The sequence below is a fragment of the Pelophylax lessonae genome, assembly GCF_965119305.1.
Source record: "Pelophylax lessonae genome assembly, chromosome: 3".
Taxonomy (NCBI): Eukaryota; Metazoa; Chordata; class Amphibia; order Anura; family Ranidae; genus Pelophylax; species Pelophylax lessonae.
Genome location: NC_138770.1, coordinates 490,562,311 through 490,585,013, shown reverse-complemented (window position 1 = coordinate 490,585,013; position 22,703 = coordinate 490,562,311). Strand labels below are relative to the sequence as shown.

The 22,703-nt window shown below is 44.2% G+C and overlaps 1 protein-coding gene across 6 annotated transcripts in view; it reads right to left on the bottom strand.

The window, feature by feature from the left end:
• Positions 1-22,703, bottom strand: part of MAP4K3 (mitogen-activated protein kinase kinase kinase kinase 3) — an 883,599-nt gene that overhangs the window by 345,102 nt on the left and 515,794 nt on the right. For all 6 annotated transcript variants that reach the window (XM_082251934.1, XM_082251933.1, XM_082251935.1 and 3 more), the window contains one exon: positions 3,626-3,684. In XM_082251934.1, coding sequence (XP_082108060.1) covers positions 3,626-3,684 — 59 coding nt within the window. The remainder of the gene's footprint in view (positions 1-3,625; positions 3,685-22,703) is intronic.

Below are 22,703 nucleotides of genomic sequence, written 5' to 3'. Positions count from 1 at the left end.
TTGCTTCGGGTTTGGCTGAGTCGGTCCTCTGTTTGTCCGACCAGCCTTTCTTGAACCCTCCTGGAGGAGTCTTGCCTTTCCCGCTTGTTCCAGCCGGGCGTACGTACCCTTTATGGGCGGTAAAGAAAGGTCCTCGCTTGTTGCGAGGTCCCTTAGCTTTAGCAGCCTGTGGCAAAAAAGTGCTCTTGCCCCCAGTGGCATCCTTAATAATTTCATCTAGGGTGGCCCCAAATAGACGATTCCCCTGAAAGGGGAGATTCGTCAAGGTCTTTTTGGTACCTAGGTCAGCTGACCAGCATTTTAACCACAGCACACGTCTGAGGATTACCGCTGACATAGATGCATGCCCTAATAGGGGAGTAGTGTCCAAGGCTGCGTCACAGATAAACTGTAGCCCTTGTATAATCTGTTCCATCAAATCAGATGTTTCCTGGGGAATATCTTTTCCCCTAAGGTCTTGGCGTACCAATCTCGCCCATTCCGTAAGTGTCTGGGAAACTAGACCAATAACAATTACTGGTCTAAATGCTGACCCTATCAGAGAGAAGATAGTGCGGGACTCTGCTTCCATCTTCCGATCCACCGGATCCTTAAAGGACGAAGTGTCCTCCACTGGGATAACCGTGGCTTTATTCAGCCTGGAAATGGGTGGATCCACTACTGGTGGTACCGTCCATTTCTTAATGAAGGATTCCTCAAATGGATAGCGTCTAGCAATACGCTTGGAAATCGTAAAGGTACGCTTAGAATGCTCCCATTCTCCTTTAATTTTATTACCAAAACACTTGGGTACAGGAAAAACCTTCACCGTTTTGATGGGCTTGTTAGTACCAAAGGGAATCTCTGTTTCAGTTGCCTCTGCCGTTAAAACCTCAAGTCTTAAGGTTTCCCGCACTGCCACAACTAGTGCGTCCACCAATGCTTCTTCCTGAATTATAGCGGGAGAAGGAACGTCCTCCTCACTGTCTGAGGGAGCTTTACCTGAGGTAACAGCCCTTGCAGAGGGACCTGCAGCTGCAGTGACCATCTCTGAATCTGAGTCAGAGGTGTCAGATAATATAGGGGTAGGCGGAGAGAGAGAGGATATACCCTCGGGGACTGCCCCTGGGGTGTGGCCAGAGCATTTTTATTTCCTGTCTAGTCCTGCTCCTGTGGAGGCAACATAACCCGAAGGTGCTGTATCACCGAGGACTACGTCTGTCAATGAGCGATAGAGAAATATATATATATATATATATATATATATATATATATAAGGTAAAAAGTATATGCTAATAAGTAGAGAGGTAGAGATTAGTGTCTGATGTGTTCACCAAAGCAATGGGAAATTCAAAGGTACTGAGGGAGATCCGTGAAAGACACCAAACAGTGCTCAGAGATCAAGGGGTAAATGGAGGTAAATACCATAGTGCATAGTGAAAAAAAACAAAAAAAAAACTAGATGACCAAAAGGTATGAGAAATATAGTGCAATGAGGGTGACAAAGACCCCACAAAGATTTTACCAGTAGTGTGAAAAGTTTTCAGTAGGTGCTTCCAAAATCCCCACCACATGAAGAGCTGACCAGAATGAGGGCACGATTGACTGCAGCTAAATAGCCCCAGAGAACAAGGGCGGAGCCCTGCCAGCGCCATGTAAACACCGGAAAAAAGGGACAAAAGGAAACATCCCACATCCGGTGCATGCGCCGGAAACGGGTCATGATGGCCCGCCCCCCCCCCCCGGCTTCAGGTGGAAAGAGCACCGGGCAATGCGGCACATACGCCAAACGCCAATCAGGTTCTCATTCTGTTTAGCTCTTGCCAGGGCTCCGCCCTTGTTTTCTGGGGTTATTTAGCTGCGATCAATCAGGCTTTCGCACTATATTTCTCACTTTGATCACAATTTCTGGTCATACCTTTTGGTCATCTAGTTTGTTTTGTTTGTTTTTTTTCACTATGCACTATGGTCTTTACCTCCATTTTACCCCTTGATCACTGAGCACTGTTTGGTGTCTTTCACGGATCTCCCTCAGTACCTTTGAATTTCCCATTGCTTTGGTGAACACATTATTAGACACTAATCTCTACCTTTCTACTTATTAGCATATGCTTTTCACTTTTTAATGTATATATATATATAGCCCTTTGGACTGGGTAGTTCATCCTTGCCATGGCCCGGATCAGACGTCTGCCCTTGTGCATTCATTCCCCCCCCCCCCCCAGGTTTTTTTTTTTTTCTTTGAGATTTCGTGTATTTTTATACAAACCCACATATTATACAGTTATGGGTAATTCGTTGGCTTTAAGCTCCTGATGAGTGGACAGGGATCCACAGAACGCGTAGAGCTACTTAGATGCATAGATGCAACATTTAATGTTGACCATGTACTTTAACTGCTGTCAACAATTTTATCAATTACTGTATTTATAATAAATTATTACGTTTAGATTGTATTTTTGTATATCTCAGTTCGTGACCTGCCTCATTTAAAGTCCCATGACCTCGGTTCTCTGTTTGCAAGCACAAAGACAAGTGTGTCTTGTCTACAGCCAAGCATGGTGGTGGGAGTGTCATGGTCCTGGGCTGCATGAGTGCTGCTGGCACAGGATAACTACAGTTCATTGAGGGAACCTATAATGGCAACATGTACTGTAACATACTGAAGCAGAGCATGATCCCCTCCCTTCAGAGACTGGGCTGCAGGACAGTATTCCAACATGGTAACAACCCCAAACACACCTCCAAGACACTATGAATGCCAACATGTACTGTGACATACTGAAGCAGAGCATGATCCCCTTCCTTCAGAGACTGGGCTGCAGGACAGTATTCCAACATGACCCCAAACACACCTCCAACACGACCACGGTCTTGCTAAAGAAGCTGAGGGTAAAGGTGATGGACTGGCCAAGCATGTCTCTAGACCTAAACCCTATTGAGCATCTGTGGGGCATCCTAAAATGGAAGGTGGAGGAGCGCAAGGTCTCTAACATCCACCAGCTCCGTGCTGTCATCATGGAAGAGTGGAAGAGGACTCCAGCGGCAACCAGTGAAGCTCTGTTGAACTCCATGCCCAAGAGGGTTAAGGCCACACATAATCTTGACACTTTGGGCCATATTTGGACATTTTACCTCAGGGGTGTACTCACTTTTGTTGCCAGTGGTTTAGACAATAATGGCTGTGTGTTGAGTTATTTTGAGGGGACAGCAAATGTACACTGTTTAACAAGCTGTACACTCACTTCTTTACATTGTAGCAAAGTGTAATTTCTTCCGTGTTGACACATGAAAAGATATAATAAAATATTTGCAAAAATGTGAGGGGTGTACTCACTTTTGAGAGATACTGTATGGACCTATTATGTATTTATACATGTTGATCATATCCCCCTTAATCTCCTCTTCTCAAGAGAGAATAAATACAGTTCAGCTAATCATTGTCCATAGCTGAGCTCCTCCATGCCTCTTATCAGTTTGGTTGCCCTTCTCTGCACTTTCTCCAGTTCCCCGATATCCTTTTTATGAACTGGTGCCCATAACTGAACTGTGTATGACTGGAGTTAGGTTTTAAAAAATATAAGTGCAAAGTAAAGATTAATATGTCAATAATTGTATGAATCCTTAGCCTTTTGTGGCAACTTACTTGTTTCCCCCAAGAAAATAGCCACTCTGTGGTCCTTGTCCATAGTCTAACTGTAGATCCTAAACAAAGAAAGGAAAAAAAAAAACAAAGACAAGAAAGGTCAGAAAAACAAAAATAACAGTGAATAGTAATTACCAAAGACGTTAGAAAAATTTACACTCCCTAGGAGGATGGAAGATGCAATAGACTGCCAACAGCAGATGTACCCCCTCTACACAAGGCATTTTCTTGTTTTATGGGCCCAAACCCTGGCTTAGCATATTGTAAAAATAGTGTAAAAAAGCTTCTTTAAGTTAAAGTGGTTGTAAAAGGGAAGGTTTTTTTTTTTTTTTTATCTTAATGCATTCTATGCATTAAAGATATGGCTGTCTGGGACTCCCCTCCTCATTGGTTGAGACAGCAGAGCAGTGCCATTGGCTCCTGCTGCTATCAATCAATGTCAGTAAGCCAATAAAGAGAGAATGGTGCGGGGCCAGGCTGTGGCTTTGTGTCTGAATGGACACAGGGAGCTGAGGCTCGGCTCAGGTGCCCCCATAACAAGCTGCTTGCAGTGGGGGCACTCAACAGGAAGGAGTGGCCAGGAGAGCCAAAGAGGGACCGGAGAAGAGGAGGATCTGGACTGCTCTGTGCAAAACCACTGCACAGAGCAGGTAAGTATAACATGTTTGTTATTTTTAACGAAAAAAAAACAAAACAAAACAAAAAAAAAAACAAAAAAAAACAAAACTTTAGTATCACTTTAACTATTTCTATTGATGATGGCAAAACTGTGTAACACATGTAACTTAAACTAATAACAGCCACCTCCTTGCCTCCCTGTTGCCCATAGGCACAGGCCTACAATGCCTAATGTCCATTCTAAAACCGCAAGTCAGCATTTTTGCTAATATAATTATTTGCAATAGCATTATGCCAATCTGTGTGTGGCGTGGAGCTGCAGGTGGGGGCATTTTGCAACTACTGCTAGAGAGAACTGGGTAGTCCAAAGCTTTAGGGATAGAGACAAGTTATGGTATTTGAAAAATAATTCAATCGAAGATTTTGAACATCATACAGGTGTAATGTCACATAAATAAATACAGTGATAATGAAAGAAAATTGCATTGATCAGGTTTAACCATGAAAACAGGCTCCAGACAATGCTACATTGTAAATCAGACAAAAAAAAAAAAATCATCAATAACTATTACAATGACATTGACCATGCAATAAAATTGTATTACTGCTGTTCTTTCATCAGGAACAAAACAAATGTATACACTTAGGTGTCAATTTATAAAAAATTCACTTTGCGAATATGTCAATATTCATGCAATCTGCCACAATGTAATCAAAGGGACGGGGTCCCAAGGTGGAGTCACTGACCATATATGGATAAGACCTTATTTGATCTATCATGCCACTGGGACTCCCATGATTTCACTGAACAAATATGGTCATGTCCATGTATGGTCAATGATGTCATCAGGAGACTTTACTTATACAAGGAATATCATGTAGGATGGAACCCAAAAGTGGGCCTCCTGCACGGAAAAAGCGGGGGAATGGGATGTTTCTGATGCTCTTATGTAAACAGTACAGACATATAGTCAAATATTAAAGTAAAGCAGAAGATGTAGATAGAATAAAAAGATATATCCTTTATTAACACATATAAATCACATATAAAATTTACAAAATTTACAAAATTGTATACGGCATATATACATATGTATATATGCCGTATACAATTTTGTAAATTTTATATGTGATTTATATGTGTTAATAAAGGATATATCTTTTTATTCTATCTACATCTTCTGCTTTACTTTAATATTTGACTATATGTCTGTACTGTTTACATAAGAGCATCAGAAACATCCCATTCCCCCGCTTTTTCCGTGCAGGAGGCCCACTTTTGGGTTCCATCCTACAGGATATTCCTTGTGAAACAATTTCGGGATGGATGCACCCCCACTACTTATACCTTTTTACTGAGCTTTTCTTCCTTATGAGACTTTACTTATATTTCATCAGGGGATGGAAGATGACATTCGGCAGGTGTCAAATCATTGTTTCAGATTTGTCAGCGTGGGTCCTTGGGCATCCTGATTGATAAGAATCTGCATCACTAGATGTTGACTATGAATTTACACTGTGTGACTTTTTTTTTTTTAATTAAAGTACTTGTCAAAGTGTATGGTTTTATTTACCATTTCCTATTTTTTTGTGAATGAGTGGGGGTAAATTGTGCCCCTTACGCATTGACATTGTGGGGGACGTGGGGGAGTCAGTACCTGTGGTCCCTTTATTTTTAAATGAGCCTTTCAGATTCCAATAAAACCCCCACCAGCAGACACAATCATAAAGTGGAACTAAATTTATTGGATATTTCAAACTTTGTTGACAAATAAAAAACTGAAAAATTGGGCGTGCAAAATTATTCAGCCCCTTTACTTTCAGTGAGGCAAACTCTCTCCAGAAGTTCAGTGAGGATCTCTGAATGATCCAATGTTGACCTAAATGACTAATGATGATAAATAGAATCCATCTGTGTGTAATCAAGTCTCCGTATAAATGCACCTGCACTGTGATAGTCTCAGAGGTCCGTTTAAAGCGCAGAGAGCATCATGAAGAACAAGGAACACACCAGGCAGGTCTGTGATACTGTTGTAGAGAAGTTTAAAGCCTGATTTGGATACAAAAAGATTTCCCAAGCTTTAAACATCCCAAGGAGCACTGTGCAAGGGATAATATTGAAATGGAAGGAGTATCAGACCACTGCAAATCTACGAAGACCTGGCCGTCCCTCTAAACTTTCAGCTCATACAAGGAGAAGACTGATTAGAGATGCAGCCAAGAGGCCCATGATCACTCTGGATGAACTGCAGAGATCTACAGCTGAGGTGGGAGACTTTGTCAATAGGACAACAATCAGTCATATTCTGCACAAATCTGGCCTTTATGGAAGAGTGGCAAGAAGAAAGCCATTTCTTAAAGATATCCATAAAAAGTGTTGTTTAAAGTTTGCCACAAGCCACCTGGGAGACACACCAAACATCCTTCCCTACCCTTCCTTTTACACTTAGGATAACCCCCCCAATAAAGATTTAACCCCCTGATCACCCCCAGTTAACCCCTTCCCCCCTGTCACATTGCACACTAACAGGTAATATAGTGTTTTACTGTATTTTGTATTAGTGTGACTGTGACTTGAGTTAGCGCTAGCGAGTTAGTTCTGTCCCAAGGAGGTTTAGGGTCCCCGCCACACCCCCCAAATAAAGATTTAACCCCCTGATCCCCCTACACCCCCTGTCACAACACACTGCATACAGTATATAGCAGTTTCCTATATATCTGTATCAGTGTGACTTGTGACCAGGTTTAGCGTTTGCAGCCATTCATTTTAGGGTTAGGATACCCGCCAACCCCCCCAATAAAGATTTAACCCCCTGATCACCCCCAGTTAACCCCTTCCCCCCTGTCACATTGCACACTATACACAGGTAATATAGTGGTTTACTGTATTTTTGTATTAGTGTGATTGTGACTTGTTAGCGCTAGCAAATTATTTTCTGTCCCAAGTAGGTTTAGGGTCCCCACCACCCCCCTATAAAGATTTAACCCCCTGATCACCCCCAGTTAACCCCTTAATTGCCCTGTCACGGTGTCACTTTTATAGTGTACAGTTTTTTTTCTGATCACTATTATTAGTGACACAGGTGACATTAGATAGTGTTAGCATCAGTCTATGATAGCGCAGATCTCCGGCGCATAGTTAGAAATAACCCCTTGATTACCACACACACATACACACACACTTCCATTACCAGTATAGTGTTTGAACAGATCAATATCTGATCAGAACTATACTAGCGTCCCCATAGTTTAGGGTTCCCAAAACGCGGTGTTTAAGCGATCAGCACTGATTCCTGCCAGCACCTGCGTTTAACCCCTCCGCCCAGCCCACCCCACCCAGGTAAGTGTAGTAATCAATAGATTACTGTCACTTACAAAAAACACAACACACAAAACCGCTGTGTTAGCAGAGTCAGGCCTGATCCCTGCTAGCATTAGCAGTTTTTTTTGGTAGCGGTTGAAATAGTCCTCGACAACCAGGTGCTTTTATTTACCTGTGAGTCACACTACTGTACCGGTAAATTTAGTTAGTAAAATGACCAAACGTTGGTACAGTAGTGCAGAGGCTTACAGTATACTGACCATGTCAGATGAGAGCGATGGGGAAGCCTTACTGGCAGAATCAGGGTCAGTATACGAACCTGAAGAGAGCAGCGGCTCCCTGACAGACAGCTCTGACGACGGATGAGTCTTTGTTAGAACCAGGCATACCCGACCCCATTCTGGAGTTGCTGAGGTGAAGAGATTGCAGTGTGCTCGTATGGAGCAGAGTGTGGGTACTAGTGCCCCTCATCCTTCTGGTGGCCTGGCAAACGCCAGCGGCCTATACACCCTGGACCTAGTACAACCAGCACTGCAGTAACACTTGGTGACATGGCGAGTCCCATAAGTGCAGTTGAAGCTGGTGCGGTGGCTAGCACAAGTAGTGCCCTGCAGCCACCGCGTATTCGAAGACAGGCCCGTAGAGCCCATAGTGCCCTCCCGGATGCACTGGCATATCCCAATTGGCAACCCACTGATACTACAGCGCCAGTACTTCCCCCATTCACTGCCCAACCTGGAATCCACATGGAAGCAGCTAGTTTTACGCCCCTGAATTTTTATGAGCTGTTCTTCACGGAAGATCTTTTCAGATCTATTGTGGATCAATCAAATTTATATGCACAACAATTCATCGCCGCCAACCCAATTTTTCCCCTTGCCAGACAATTCACCTGGAAACCTAGAACGGTTCCCGATTTTAAAATTTTTCTTGGCCTTTCCCTCAACATGGGCATAACCAAAAAGAGTGAATTGCGGCTACATTGGTCGACTAGCCCAATTCATCATATGCCCATGTACTCTGCCTCCATGTCCGGGGCGAGATACGAGCAAATTCTGTGATTTATGCACTTCAACGACAATGAAATCTGTCGTCCTCGGGGAGACCCTGAATATGATCGGCTTCACAAAATTCGGCCCCTCGTAGACCACTTCAATCAGCGGTTTGCAGCCTTGTTTACCCCCCAACAAGTTGTCTGCGTTGACGAGTCCCTGATTAAGTTTACTGGCCGCCTTGCTATGAAACAGTACCTCCCCAGCAAGCGTGCCAGATACGGGGTCAAGCTGTATAAGCTCTGGGACAGGGCCAAAGGCTATACAGTTAGTTTCCGAGTCTACGAGGGAAGAGATAGCACTGTGGAGCCCCCCAACTGCCCAGACTACATAGGGAGCAGTGGCAAGATAGTTTGGGACTTGGTGTCACCCTTATCCGGGTACCATTTGTACGTGGACAACTTTTACAAAAGTGTGCCACTATTTAGTCACCTTCTTGAATTACAAATTGGCGCATGTGCCACCGTGCGATCTAATCATCGGGGCTTCCCCCAATGGCTTGTAAATTCCCGTCTTAGTCGGGGGGAGAGAGCCTGCTTGAAAACTGACAAATTGCTTGCAGTGAAGTGGAGGGATACAAGGGATGTTTTCGTTCTGTCCTCCCTTCACGCAGACACGACGATCCAAATTCCTACGGCAACTGGCGTTATGGAAAACCCCTCCGTGTCCACGACTACAACCTTAATATGGAAGGGGTGGACCTAAACGACCAGCTTTTGGCGCCATATTTAGTTGCCCGTAAAGCCAGACGCTGGTACAAAAAAGTGTCTGTTTATTTATTCCAATTGGCTATGCTGAACGCCTTTGTCCTATACAGGGCGTCAGGACGAACCGGATCCTTCCTAGAATTCCAGGCAGAGATCATCAACGCCAACCTGTACCCAGGGGGTGTTCCTGCCACACTTCCCCTTCCAGATGCAGTGAGCCGGCTGCATGAGAGGCATTTTCCGAATGTCCTCCCGAGTACCCCTACCCAAAGACGCCCCCCAAAGAAGATGTCGTATCTGTAGCAGGCGCAGATGTAGGCGTGACACTCGCTATCATTGTCCCGAAAGTCCTGACCAACTTGGTCTCTGCATCGGGGACTGTTTCCGTCACTACCACACACTAGTGGAGTATTAGTGTAGGGTACAGCACGAAATAGCGTAGGGCACACAAACACAGGGTCTCGAAAGATTTTCGATGGCTATCGACATTTTGAGAGATCCTAAGCTGGAAAATTGCAGTTCACAAAAAAAAGTGTTAAAAAAAAATACAAAAAAAAAAATATAAAATAAAGCCAAAAACAGTTGTCGTATGAATTATTTTTATGTTCTTCTACTCTTCCTACTGTACTTTTACTGTACTTTGTTTTTCATTCTTTTGTTAACATGTTTCTCTTGCAGGTACCCGTCGGCTGCCACACTGATTTTATATATTCTGACACAAACCGCGTTTGCGCTCAGCATATATGGATACCTCTGATGGCAGCAGCTGTGGTAGGTTGATTTTAGCACTGCAGTTAAAATACCTTTAGGTATACGTGGAAAATTGTCATGTATACCCACCATTAAATCAGTGGGTTTGGTTGTTGGGCGGTTAATGGTGTGTATACTACACAATATTCCTGTGGTGATTTCTGTTAGGTTCTCTTTTTTTCGTTCAGCCCACAGGCTGCATGAAAAAAAAAAAAAACCTACACTATATGCCAAACAAGGACCAGCAATGTACTGGTACGTTGCTGGACTTTGAGTGGTTATACAAAGGATGATCCCTGCAAATTTCGGCTTACATGTAAAAGCAATCCTAGCGGATAATTGGCCGCTAGACTGCTTTTACATGCAGTGGGAGGGGACTCCCCCCTTCCCGCCGCCTTCCGTGTTTTTTTCCGGGCTCTCCTGTCCCACTGGTACTCTGCATAAGATCATCTTTTAACCACTTGCCGACAGCCGCATGACTATTTACTGCGGCGGCCAGCCCCTACTGGGCAAAGCGACGTAGGGGTACGTCGCTCGCCCACGAGCCTCTAGGGGCGAGCGCTCTCCGCCAGGGGGCGCGCTCCCGCCCCCGCTCATTCACTAACATCCCCGCGCGAGTGACCGGCGGCTCTGATGTCTGATGTAAACAAAGGCATCTGTCATTCTCCCAGGTGTAACTGCAGAGACTATACGATCCTGCTATGTAGGATCGTACGTCTCTGTGGTTACATCACAAGCCACGCCCCCCCCAGTTAGAATCACGCCCCTTGGGATACGTTTAACCCACTGTTTACCAATAAAGTTAACACCTTCCATGCCAGTGTCATTTTTACAGTAACAGTGCATATTTATAGCACTGATTACTGTAGTAATGTCACTGGTACCCCCAAAAGTGTCAAAAATGTCAGTCAAGAGTCCAATCTGTCCGCCGCAATGTCGCAGTCCTGCAAAAAAAAAAAAACGCAGATCGCCACCATTACTAGTTAAAAAAAAAACAATAAAAATGACATAAATCTTTCCCATAGTTAGCAAACGCAATAACTTTTGCGCAAACCAAACAAAATATGCTTATTGCGATTTTTTTCACCAAAAATATGTAGCAGAAAACAAATTGGCCTAAAATGTTAAAAAAATTAAATTTTTTTGGGGAATTTCATATACAAAAATTTGAAAAAAATGGATTTTTGTAAGATCTTACCGTAAAATCCTTTTCTCTTAAGCTCATTGACAGACGTAGTCTTCTTGATTCTCAAGAGCTGGGTTATGTTGTCTCCGCAGGAGTAGGACTAGGCAGAAAGACAAAACGTTCTGGCTCCACCTTAGGGGCAGTCCCTGAGGGTATATCCTCCCTCTCTCTGCTACAGGGAATCAGTTCTGTTTAAAGCAGTACAGAGAATTTAACCCAACCCAACTCAATGATAGAGGGACGGGTACTACGTCTGTCAATGAGCTTAAGAGAAAAGGATTTTACGATCTTACAAAAATCCATTTTTCTCTATCGCTCATTGACAGACGTAGTCTTCTTGATTCTCAAGAGCTGGGACATCCAGAAGCAGTGCCACAAATGAGGGGTGGGATTGACAAAATCAAATCCAATCTAGAAGGCCCAACCGGTGCCAAACTAGAAGTCTTAAAGGCTCATTATAAACAAAGAATGAGACTAAAGAAAAAATTTTCCAACGGAAAAAAACCCTCGAGGTAGACCACTGGTCTCCTCAAATTGCGGCCTGCAAAACCTTGCGGCCAAACGAGGCATCAGACGATGCCATTACATCAACTTTATAATGTTTAGAAAAGGTATGCACCGACGACCAGGTAGCCGCCTTGCACACCTGGACCACTGACGCCTGATGGCGAAAGGCCCATGACGCACTAAGTGCCCGAGTGGAGTGCGCCTTAACAGGGAACGGGGGCTCCCGACCCTTAATAGAATAAGCCTGCACTACCGTCTGTCTGATCCATCTGGAAATGGTCGCGGCAGATGCAGGCAACCCCTTTTTGGGTCCATCTGGGATCACAAAAAGTGAATCCGTCTTGCGAAACGAGTCTGTCGTTTTCAAGTATACCCTGATCGCCCGGACCACATCCAAGGAGTGTAAAGCAAACTCCCGAGGATGACTGGGCTTAGGACACAGGGAAGGTAATACAATTTCTTCATTCAGATGAAATTCTGAAACCACTTTTGGTAGGAAGGATGGATTCGGACGAAGAACCACCTTATCTCTATGAACCACCAGATATGGTGAACGACAAGATAATGCGGCCAGTTCGGACACCCTGCGTGCAGAAGTAATAGCCACCAAGAAGGCCACCTTCTGGGACAACGTGGGTAGAGGAATCTCCCTAATATCTTCAAAGGGAGGTTTCTGAAGAACCGACAACACTAAATTAAGATCCCAGGGGGGTAACGGCGCGTGCACTGGCGGAGCCAGATGTCGCACCCCCTGGATGAAATTCCGCACCAAGGAATGAGTAGCCAAAGGCTTCTGAAAGAAGATGGCTAATGCTGAGACCTGACCCTTGATAGTACTCAAGGCCAGTTTCTGCTCAACCCCTTGTTGCAGAAAAGCCAATATTCGACTAATCGAATAAGACCGAGGACGGAACCCCAAAGGTTCACACCATGCAATGTAGGACTTCCATGTGCGATGATAAATCTTTCTGGAAGTCGCTTTCCTTGCTTCAACTAGAGTAGGAATAACTGAAGCTGACAAACCTTTGTCCTTCAGCACCTGGGTCTCAATAGCCAGGCCGTTAAAGCCAGCGATCGTAAAGCAGGATGGAAGATCGGTCCCTGAGACAGTAGATCCTCCCTGAGAGGAAGTCTCCACGGGACGTCCGCCACCAGTCTGACCATGTCGGCGTACCAAGCTCGACGAGGCCAGTCCGGAGCTACCAGGATTACTGGAATTCCTTCCTCCTCTATCCTGCGAAGAAGTCTTGGCAGTAACGCGAGAGGAGGGAAGGCATATATTAGCTGGTATTGCCCCCACGGGGCGATCAGTGCGTCTGCGGTTTCTGCTAGAGGATCGCGGGAGCGAGCCATGAATCTCTGAACTTTCCTGTTGAATCGTGATGCCAACAGATCCACATCCGGGGTGCCCCACCGTAGGCACAACTGGTGGAAAACGTCTGGATGGAGGGACCATTCCCCCTGATCCAGGGTCTGACGGCTGAGATAATCTGCCTGCCAATTCTCCACCCCCGGAATGAACACCGCAGAGATTGCTGGAACAAATCGTTCCGCCCAGCGAAGAATGCAAGCCACTTCTTTGGCCGCTCGGACACTCTTGGTGCCCCCCTGGTGATTGACATAAGCCACGGCCGTGGCATTGTCCGACTGGATCCGAACCGGGCTGCCCTGGAGCTGCTCGGTCCAGTGAATCAGACAAAGTCTGATCGCTCTCAGTTCCAATACATTTATTGGTAACCTGGATTCTTCCGGGGACCAAAGTCCCTGGACAGATAACTGAACGAGAATTCCTCCCCATCCGGATAGACTGGCATCCGTGGTCACTATCGTCCAATATATTGGCAGAAATGACTTTCCCTGGCTGAGCATCGGAGACCGAAGCCACCAAACCAGAGACTCTCTGGTCTGTTTGCTCAATCGTATCTGATTGTCCAGGGATTCCGGATTCCGATTCCATCTGAGAAGAATCTCTTGCTGAAGAATTCGGGTATGGGACTGGGCAAATGGGACTGCTTTGAATGAAGCCACCATCAACCCCAGAACCCTCATGCAAGTCCGAAGGGAAGACCAGTTGTTGGACAGTAACAACTGGACTGCTGATTGAATCTTTCGGAGTTTCCCTACCGGAAGAAAAACTCTTGTCCTGACTGTGTCTAGGATTAGACCCAGATATTCGAGCCTCTGGGTGGGAACCAGAAATGACTTTTGCTGGTTCACCAGCCACCCGAATTCCTGTAAAGAAATCATAGTAATTTCTATGTTTTGTAGCAAGGTCTGAGGAGACTCTGCATGAAGCAGAAGATCGTCTAGGTAACCAAGAATCGATATACCTCTTTGGCGCAGAAGTGCCAACATTGGGGCCAACACCTTTGTGAAGACCCGCGGAGCCGTGGCGAGACCGAAAGGTAACGCCACAAACGGATAGTGGTTCTCCTCTACGGAAAAGCGTAGAAACCGCTGATGTCCTGCGAAAATGGGAATGTGAAGATAGGCGTCCTTGATGTCTATGGACGCTAGGACATCCCCTGGATGCAGGAAGGCTGCTACCGTGCGAATGGACTCCATTCTGAATCTTCTTATGTTGACGAAAGAATTGAGTGCTCTTAAGTCCAGAATTGGACGTACTTTGCCCTCTTTCCTGGGTATTGTAAACAGGTTTGAATAAAACCCTTGAAACCGTTCTGTCCAAGGAACGTGGACTACCACTCCTTGTTGTAGTAGATCTGTGACTGCTCTCCGCAGATCTTCTAAACGATCTGAGGATAGTCGGATATTGGAAGGGAAGAATCGCGCCGGTGGGAGAGATCGAAACTCGATCTTGTACCCTGACCTTATGACTTCGCAAACCCATTTGTCCGGGATTCTGGAAAGCCATGGATCCGGGAACCGGCGAAGACGTCCCCCCACCCCAGTTATGGGTGGGGGCGCACCTTCAGGCTTTGGATAGTTTATCTTCAGGTCTGGAGGGGGCGGGCTTTTGCTTGCCCGACCAACAACCCCTGACGCCTCCTGCAGGAGCTTTGGAGGACTTAGTTTTTTCACCCGCTGGACGAAAAAACCTCTTGTGAGCAGAAAAAGAAGGCCCTCGTCTTTGACGAGTTCCTCTACCTTTAAAATTTTGCGGTAAAAAGGTGCTCTTTCCACCGGTGAGATCCTTAATGATCTCATCTAAGTTGGCTCCAAATAGACGCTCTCCTGAAAAGGGGATATTAGCCAATGCTTTTTTGGAACCTTGGTCGGCTAACCAACCTTTTAGCCACAGTGTACGCCTGAGAACCACTGCTGAGACTGATGCTCGCGCCATTAATGGAGTGGCGTCTAACGCCGCATCACACACAAACTGTAACCCCTGTATCATTTGTTCCAACAACTCTGATACCGCCTGAGGGACCTCTTCTAAGTCCCGGCGTAACCACTTGGTCCATTCAGTTAAAGACTGCGAAACCAGACCAATAGCTATTATAGGTCTGAAAGCTGATCCAATCAAGGAAAACATGGTGCGAGACATAGCTTCTATCTTGCGATCCACTGGATCTTTAAAAGACGGAGCGTCTTCTAAAGGAATAACCGTGGCTTTATTCAATCTAGCAATTGGTGAATCCACCACAGGTGGTTCTGTCCATTTCTTAATAAGGGTTTCCTCAAACGGATAACGCCTGTCAATGCGTTTAGAAATAGTAAAAGTGCGTTTTGGCAGACGCCATTCTTCTTCGATTGGATTGCCAAAACATTTGGGCAATGGAAAAACCTTCGCCACTTTGATGCGTTTTTTAGTCCCAAAAGGGATTTCAGTTTCAGCTATTTCCGATGGAATACCCTGTAACCTTAAGGTCTCTTGAACAGATACAATGAGTGCGTTTACCAACGCTTCCTCTCGGGCTATGGCGGATGCCGAAACATCCTCCTCACTGTCTGAAGAGACAGGACCCGAGACACCAATACCAGATGAAGTACCTGCAACTGCAGAAATAGGCTCAGAGTCTGAATCCGAGGTTTCAGATAATAAGGGGTTAGGCGGGGGTCGCTTTCTTGCGCCCTGTCCCTGACAAGCCACTTCCACCCGGGACACAAAAGTTTCCATAATAGCTGACAATGATTCAATTGTCAATGGGGTGCTGGAGGATCCCGCAGACCCCTCGAGGGGATCCGGAGGAGATACATGAGTGGCAGGGTCCATGTTAATACAGGACACCTTTGCCAGCAAAACAAAAAAACTTTTTCTCTTTTTTTTTTTTTTTTTTTGTGTGTCTCCCCCTAGCGCAATAGCGCCCCTCAGAGTACCTGCTTCTCGATCCCAGAGAGAGAGAGAGGGACCCCCAAGGCTCACCAACCGATGCAGTGCAGTTTCCAACCAACTGCAGTCAGCGTCTGTCTTACACAGACTGGAAGGAGCTGTTTGCTTTTTCCCGGGCAGAAGGCGTGGCTCCGCCCCCTGTGTACGCCTTCCGGCGTTCCCAGCCCTCCACGAGGTAGCTGGGCTCACAAAACATGGCCGCCCCCATAGAAGAGACATAAGACTCCAAAAACATGGCGGCCGGCGTGACCTGAGGACATACATGCATTCGGTCTACGGCAAAATGGCGGCGGACCGCCGATATCGTCTTCCCAGCACATCCACCTGCACTCTGCTAAGAGGTGATATATGGATCTACAGAGATACACTACACATAAGGTAGGATTATACCTCCTATGTCTGCTGTAATGTTACAGTCTGCTGGGGTAGAGTGTTAGCTCTTGAACCAAGTCCACTTCCCACAAACACATGCTGTATTACAAGGGGGACTTGTAAGTATCAGATATATACTGACCATATATGGAGGGGCCCATAATATATACTGCCTCATAATGAGGAAAAAAGGGAACGTTTACTCACCATACCGAACCGACAGGCACCCTCTCTTCACAATACCCTCTCCACCGGGGTGGGGGTTTGTGGACGCCTCGACTCTCTGGTACCTGGCGTCCAAGCGAGACTTTTAACTCGCAAAGTCAGTCCCTTCACTGGGACTCCGTCGCGGCCGACCCAGCGCGGAGCTCTGGTCTGCACGCGCTCGTAGGCAGAAACCGGGGTGACCACTGGATCTCAACATCCAGCCCGTCGCCCGGCCCCGCATACTTACTTGAATATGTCGCGGCCGACCAAGCGCAATGCCATGGTCTGCGCGCGCTCGTAGGCCGGCTGGGGTGACCACAAGTGTCGCCCAGTCCGGCATTTTTGCTTGAAGATCTCACAGGAAAAAACACTGGAGAAAACTACCTAAAAAATGTCTTTTTCTTAAAGAAAAAAAGTCTTGCCAGGACCAAAAGATCCCAGCAAGGAACATAGGTCCTTACTCCTGACTAGACAGAAAAAAACTGATTCCCTGTAGCAGAGAGAGGGAGGATATACCCTCAGGGACTGCCCCTAAGGTGGAGCCAGAACGTTTTGTCTTTCTGCCTAGTCCTACTCCTGCGGAGACAACATAACCCAGCTCTTGAGAATCAAGAAGACTACGTCTGTCAATGAGCGATAGAGAAATATTGTTATGTTTTCAAAATTGTCGCTCTTTTTTTGTTTATAGCGCAAAAAGTAAAAATTGCACAGGTGATCAAATACCACCAAAAGAAAGCTATATTTGTGGGAAAAAAAGGACGTCAATTTTGTTTGGGTACAGTGTCGCACGACCGCGCAATTGTCCGTTAAAGTCACGCAGTGCCAAATCGCAAAATAGGCCCTGGTCTTTGAGCAGCCAAATCCTCCGGGGCTTAAGTGGTTACATTTTACCAAACAATTTGGAATTATATAGTGTATTTGTGCATTAAATTTTTAAAAAAATTTTTTTGCAGAAATTGCGTTTGGGAAATGTGTGCGCAAATACCGTGTGACAAAAAAATTTGCAACATCCACCATTTTGTTCTGTAGGGCCTCTGCTTTAACCACTTAACGAACGCCCAGCGACTATTTACGTCGGCCGTTTAAACCTAAATACCGGTGTTATGGCAGCAGATAGTATTTTTTTTAACGGAGGGCGGTCGGCTTTCCGATAAAGGTGGTCCCAGCGGCGGATTCGCCGCGGGATCACCCTTCTGAGGCGGCGGAAAAGGTGCCCCACCTCCCGCCGCGTCCCGGTACTTTTCCCCGCTTACTGGACCCGCCGGCAGCGGGGAAAACGATCCGGTCCCGGATCCTCATTGACAGGATGTCGAGTGAGGGCAAGCTTGCCCTCACTCGACTCTATGGTCTTGGAGGACCGGAGCGACGGCAAACGTCGTTGCCTAGCAACCGGTTTAAAGGTCCCTTTTTTTTTCATTTTATTTTTTTTTTTCATCTTTTAGTGCACTTGTGAGATCTGAGGACTTTTTGACACCAGATCTCACAAAAAAGGAGGTCCTGTCGTGCCTATTTCTATTACAAGGAATAAAAATGATCAATTTTTTTTTTTTTAAAAGGTGCAATTTGCAAAAATAAAAAATAAAATAAATAGTAAAAAAAAAAATTAAAACGCCCTGTCCCCGTCAGCTCACGCGCAGAAGCAAACGCATATGGAAACCCTGCCCACATATGTAAAGGGTGTTCAAACCACACATGTGAGGTATCGCCGCGATTGTTGGAGCGAGAGCAATAGTTTGAGCCCTAGACCTCCTCTGTAACTATAAGATGGCAACCTGTAGAAATTTTTAAATTGTCGCCTATGGGGATTTGTAAGTACCAAAGTTTGTCGCCATTCCGCAAGCGTGCGCAATTTTGAAGCATGACATGTTGGGTATCTATTTACTCGGCGTAACATTATCTTTCACATTATGGAAAAAAGTTGCCTAACTTTACTGGTTTCTTATTTTTTAATTCAAAAAAGTGAATTTTTCCCCAAAACATTGCGTTTGGAAGACTGCTGCGCAAATACGGTGTGATAAAAAATATTGCAATAATCTTCATTTTATTCTCTAGGGTCTCTGAAAAAAAAATATATAATGTTTGGGGGTTCTAAGTAGTTTTCTAGCAAAAAAAACCTGATTTTAACTTGTAAACACTGAGTGTGAAAAACAGGCCTGGGGCTTAGAAATATATAATGTTTGGGGGTTCAAAGTAATTTTCTAGTAAAAAAAAACATTTTTTCATGTAAACAAAAAGTCACAGAAAAGGCTTAGTTTTCAAGTGGTTAGAAGAGTGGGTGATGAGTGGCTAAGATTGAGCATAAAATGCCAGGACAGTTCAAACACAACCCAAATGACCCCTTTTTAAAAAGTAGACACCCAAAGCTATCTGCTGAGAGGCATATTGAGTTCATGGAGTATTATATAGTTTGCCCTAAGTTTCGGGAAGGTGACAATTTGTTTTTTACACAAAGTTGTCACTAAATGATATATTGCTCACACATGCCATGGGTATATTTGAAATGACACCCCAAAATACATTCTGCTGCTTCTCCGGAGTACAGGGATACCACATGTGGAGAGACTTTTTGGGAGCCTAGCTGTGTACGGGACTCCAAAAACCAATCCCCACCTTCAGGTATTCTAATGGTGTAAATTGCTTATTTTACCTCTGCACTACCTGTCACAGTTTCAGAGGCCCTGAAATTTCAAGATAGCACAAAACCTCCCAAATGACCCCATTTTGTAAAGTAGACACTCTAAGCTATTTGTTGAGAGGCATGGTGAGTCCATGGAATATTTTATATTTTGCCACAAGTTTCAGAAAAATTATTATTTATTTTTTTTTTGTTTTTTTACACAAAGTTGTCACTAAATGATATATTGCTCACACATGCCATGGGTATATGTGAAATGACACCCCAAAATACATTCTGCTGCTTCTCCTGAGTACAGGGATACCACATGTGAGACTTTTTGGGAGCCTAGCTGTGTACGGGACCCAGTAGACACTCCAAACTATTAGCTGAGAGGCATTGTGAGTCCATGGAATAGTGTATATTTTGCCACAAGTTTCGGGAAAATTATTATTTTTTGTTTTTTTACACAAAAGTTGTCACTAAATGATACATTGCTCACACATGCCATGGGTATATGTGGAATGACACCTCAAAATACATTCTGCTGCTTCTACCCAGTACAGGGATACCCCATGTGTGAGACTTTGGCAGTCTAGCCGCGTACAGGACCCCGAAAACCAATCCCCACCTTCAGGCTTTCTAAGGGCGTAAATTGTTGATTTCACTCCTTACTACCTATCACACTTTTGAAGGCCATGAAATGACAAGATGGCACAAAACCCCCCCCCAAATGACCCCATTTTGCAAAGTAGACACTCCAAGCTGTTTGCTGAGAGGCATGGTGAGTATTTTGCAGCTCTCCTTTCTTTTGGAAAATGAAGAAAATCAGGCAAGTTCATATTTTTTCCTCTTTTTTAAATTTCCAAAACTTTGTGACAAAAAGTGATATCTGCAAAACACTCAACATGCCTCTCTGCAAATAGCTTAGGGTGTCTACTTTCAGAAAAGGGGGGCATTGTGCTGTCTTGGCATTTTATGGCCTCCGAAACTGTGATAGGTAGTCAGGAGTGAAATCAACAATTTACGCCCTTGGAAAGCCTGAAAGTGGTGATTTTCGGTTTTTGGGGTCATGTACTGCAAAAAAGTCTCACACATGGGGTATCCCTGTACTCAGGAGAAGCAGCAGAATGTATTTTGGGGTGTTATTTCACATATACCCATGGCATGTGTGAGCAATATATCATTTAGTGACAACTTTGTGTAAAAAAACAAAAATATAAATAAATAATTTTCCCGGAACTTGTGGCAAAATATAAAATATTCCATGGACTCACCATGCCTCTCAGCAAATAGCTTGGGGTGTCTACTTTCCAAAATAGGGTAATTCGTGGGGGTTTTGTGCTATCTTGAAATGTCAGGGCCTCCAAAACTGTGATGGGTAGTGAGGATTAAAATCAAAAATTTACGCCATTAGAAAACCTGAAGATGGTGATTGATTTTCGGGGTCCCATACACAGCTAGGCTCCCAAAAAGTCACACACATGGGGTATACCCATACTCAGGAGAAGCAGCAGAATGTATTTTGGGGTGTCATTCCACATATACCCATGTCATATGTGAGAAATGTATCTTTTAGTGACAACTTTGTGTTAAAAAAAAAATTGTAATTTTCCCAAAACTTGTGGCAAAATATAAAATATTCCATTGACTCACCATGCCTCTCAGTAAACAGCTTGGGGTGTCTACTTTCCAAAATGGAGTCATTTGGGGGGGGGGGGAGTTTGTGGTATCTTGACATTTCAGGGCCTCCTAAACCGTTATAGGTAGTGAGAAAATGCAATGAAAAATGTACGCCTTTGAAATTCTGATGGTGGTGTTTGTTTTCGGGGTCCCGTACACAGCTAGGCTCCCAAAAAGTCTCACATATGTGGTATCCCTGTACTCAGGAGAAGCAGCAGAATATATTTTGGGATGGCATGTGTGAGCAATATATAATTTCAATGACAAGTTTGTGTAAAAAAAAAAAAAAAAAAAAAAATGTTTTTTTTAGTCATTTTTCAAACACCTGTGACAAAAAATAAAATATTCAATGAGCTCAACATGCCTCTCAGGACATTCCTTAGGATGTCTACTTTCCAAAAAGTGGTAATTTTGGGGTAAAGTTTGTACTGCCCTGCCATTTTAGCACTTCATGAAATGAGATAGGCAGTCAGAAATTAAAGCTGCGTAAATTCCAGTATTTACACCATAGTTTGTAGACGCTATAACTTTTGCGCAAACCAATAAAAATACGCTCATTGAGATTTTTTTTGTCAAAGACATGTAGCTAAATACATTTTGGCCAAAATATATGACATAAACTGAGTATATTGCATATTTGTTAAAAGACAAAGTTGAAAATGTCATTTTTTTCTCAAAATGTTCGCTTTTTTTTTATTAATATCGCAAAAAATAAAAAGCGCAGAGGTGATCAAATACCACCAAAAGAAAGCTCTGTTTGTGGGGAAAAAAATGATGTAATCTTCCGGGACTAAAGTGGTTAAAGTATAAGTTAACCCAAAAATGACCAATGTTTTTTATGTTACACTAATTGCAAAAATAAAACAATTCCAAAAAAGCTGGAATACTGTGTAAAAATCTACATAAAAACAGAATGCAATGATTTGGATATTTCATAAACCCATAACAACAGTGGAAAATAGAGCAAACAATAGAAAATAGAAAACATACTAAATGTTTACACTAAGAAAATGTAGCATTTTAAAGTGGTTATAAATGCATTTCTTTAAATTAAGGTTAAAAAAAAAAAAAAAAAAAAAAAAAAAAAAAGAGTTCTGCTCTCTCCCCAGCCCTCCCTTAAACTTACCTGTGCCCAATCTCATTCCAGCGCTGTGCATGAGAGCAGCATACCTTTCTCATCTTATAGTCTCAGAGACAAAACCGGGAGCCATTTGCTCCTGCTATTGTCAACCACAGCCTCTAAAAAGAGAGCGGGGCCGAGCTGTGCTCTGTGTGTCAATGGACACGCAGAGTGCGGCTTGGGTGTGATTCTGCATGAGTGTGCCTATAGCAAGCAGTTTGATATGGGGGCACTCGGCAGAAGGGAGGAGTAAGGAGCACCGCCAGTGGACCAGAAAAGAGGAGGATCAGGGCTGCTCTGTAAAAAAAAACATTACGCAGCACCGGTTAGATGGTTACATAGTAGTTAAGGTTGAATAAAAACAAAAGTCCATCCAGTTCAACCTGTGTAGGTGTGTGCTCATATTCATTTCCCATGCCCCTGAATGTTTTGATCTTTGAGATGTACATCCAAGAGTCTTTTAAAAGTAGCCATACTCCCCGCAGTTACCACCATTTGTGGTAGAGAGTTCCACAATCTTATAGCCCTTACTGTAAAAAAAAAACCCTGCGTAGCCTTAGGTTAAATCACTTCTTCTCTAATTACATTGTATGGCCTCGTGCCCTCTTACATTCCTTGCGACTGAATAGTTTTGTTTTTTCTATGC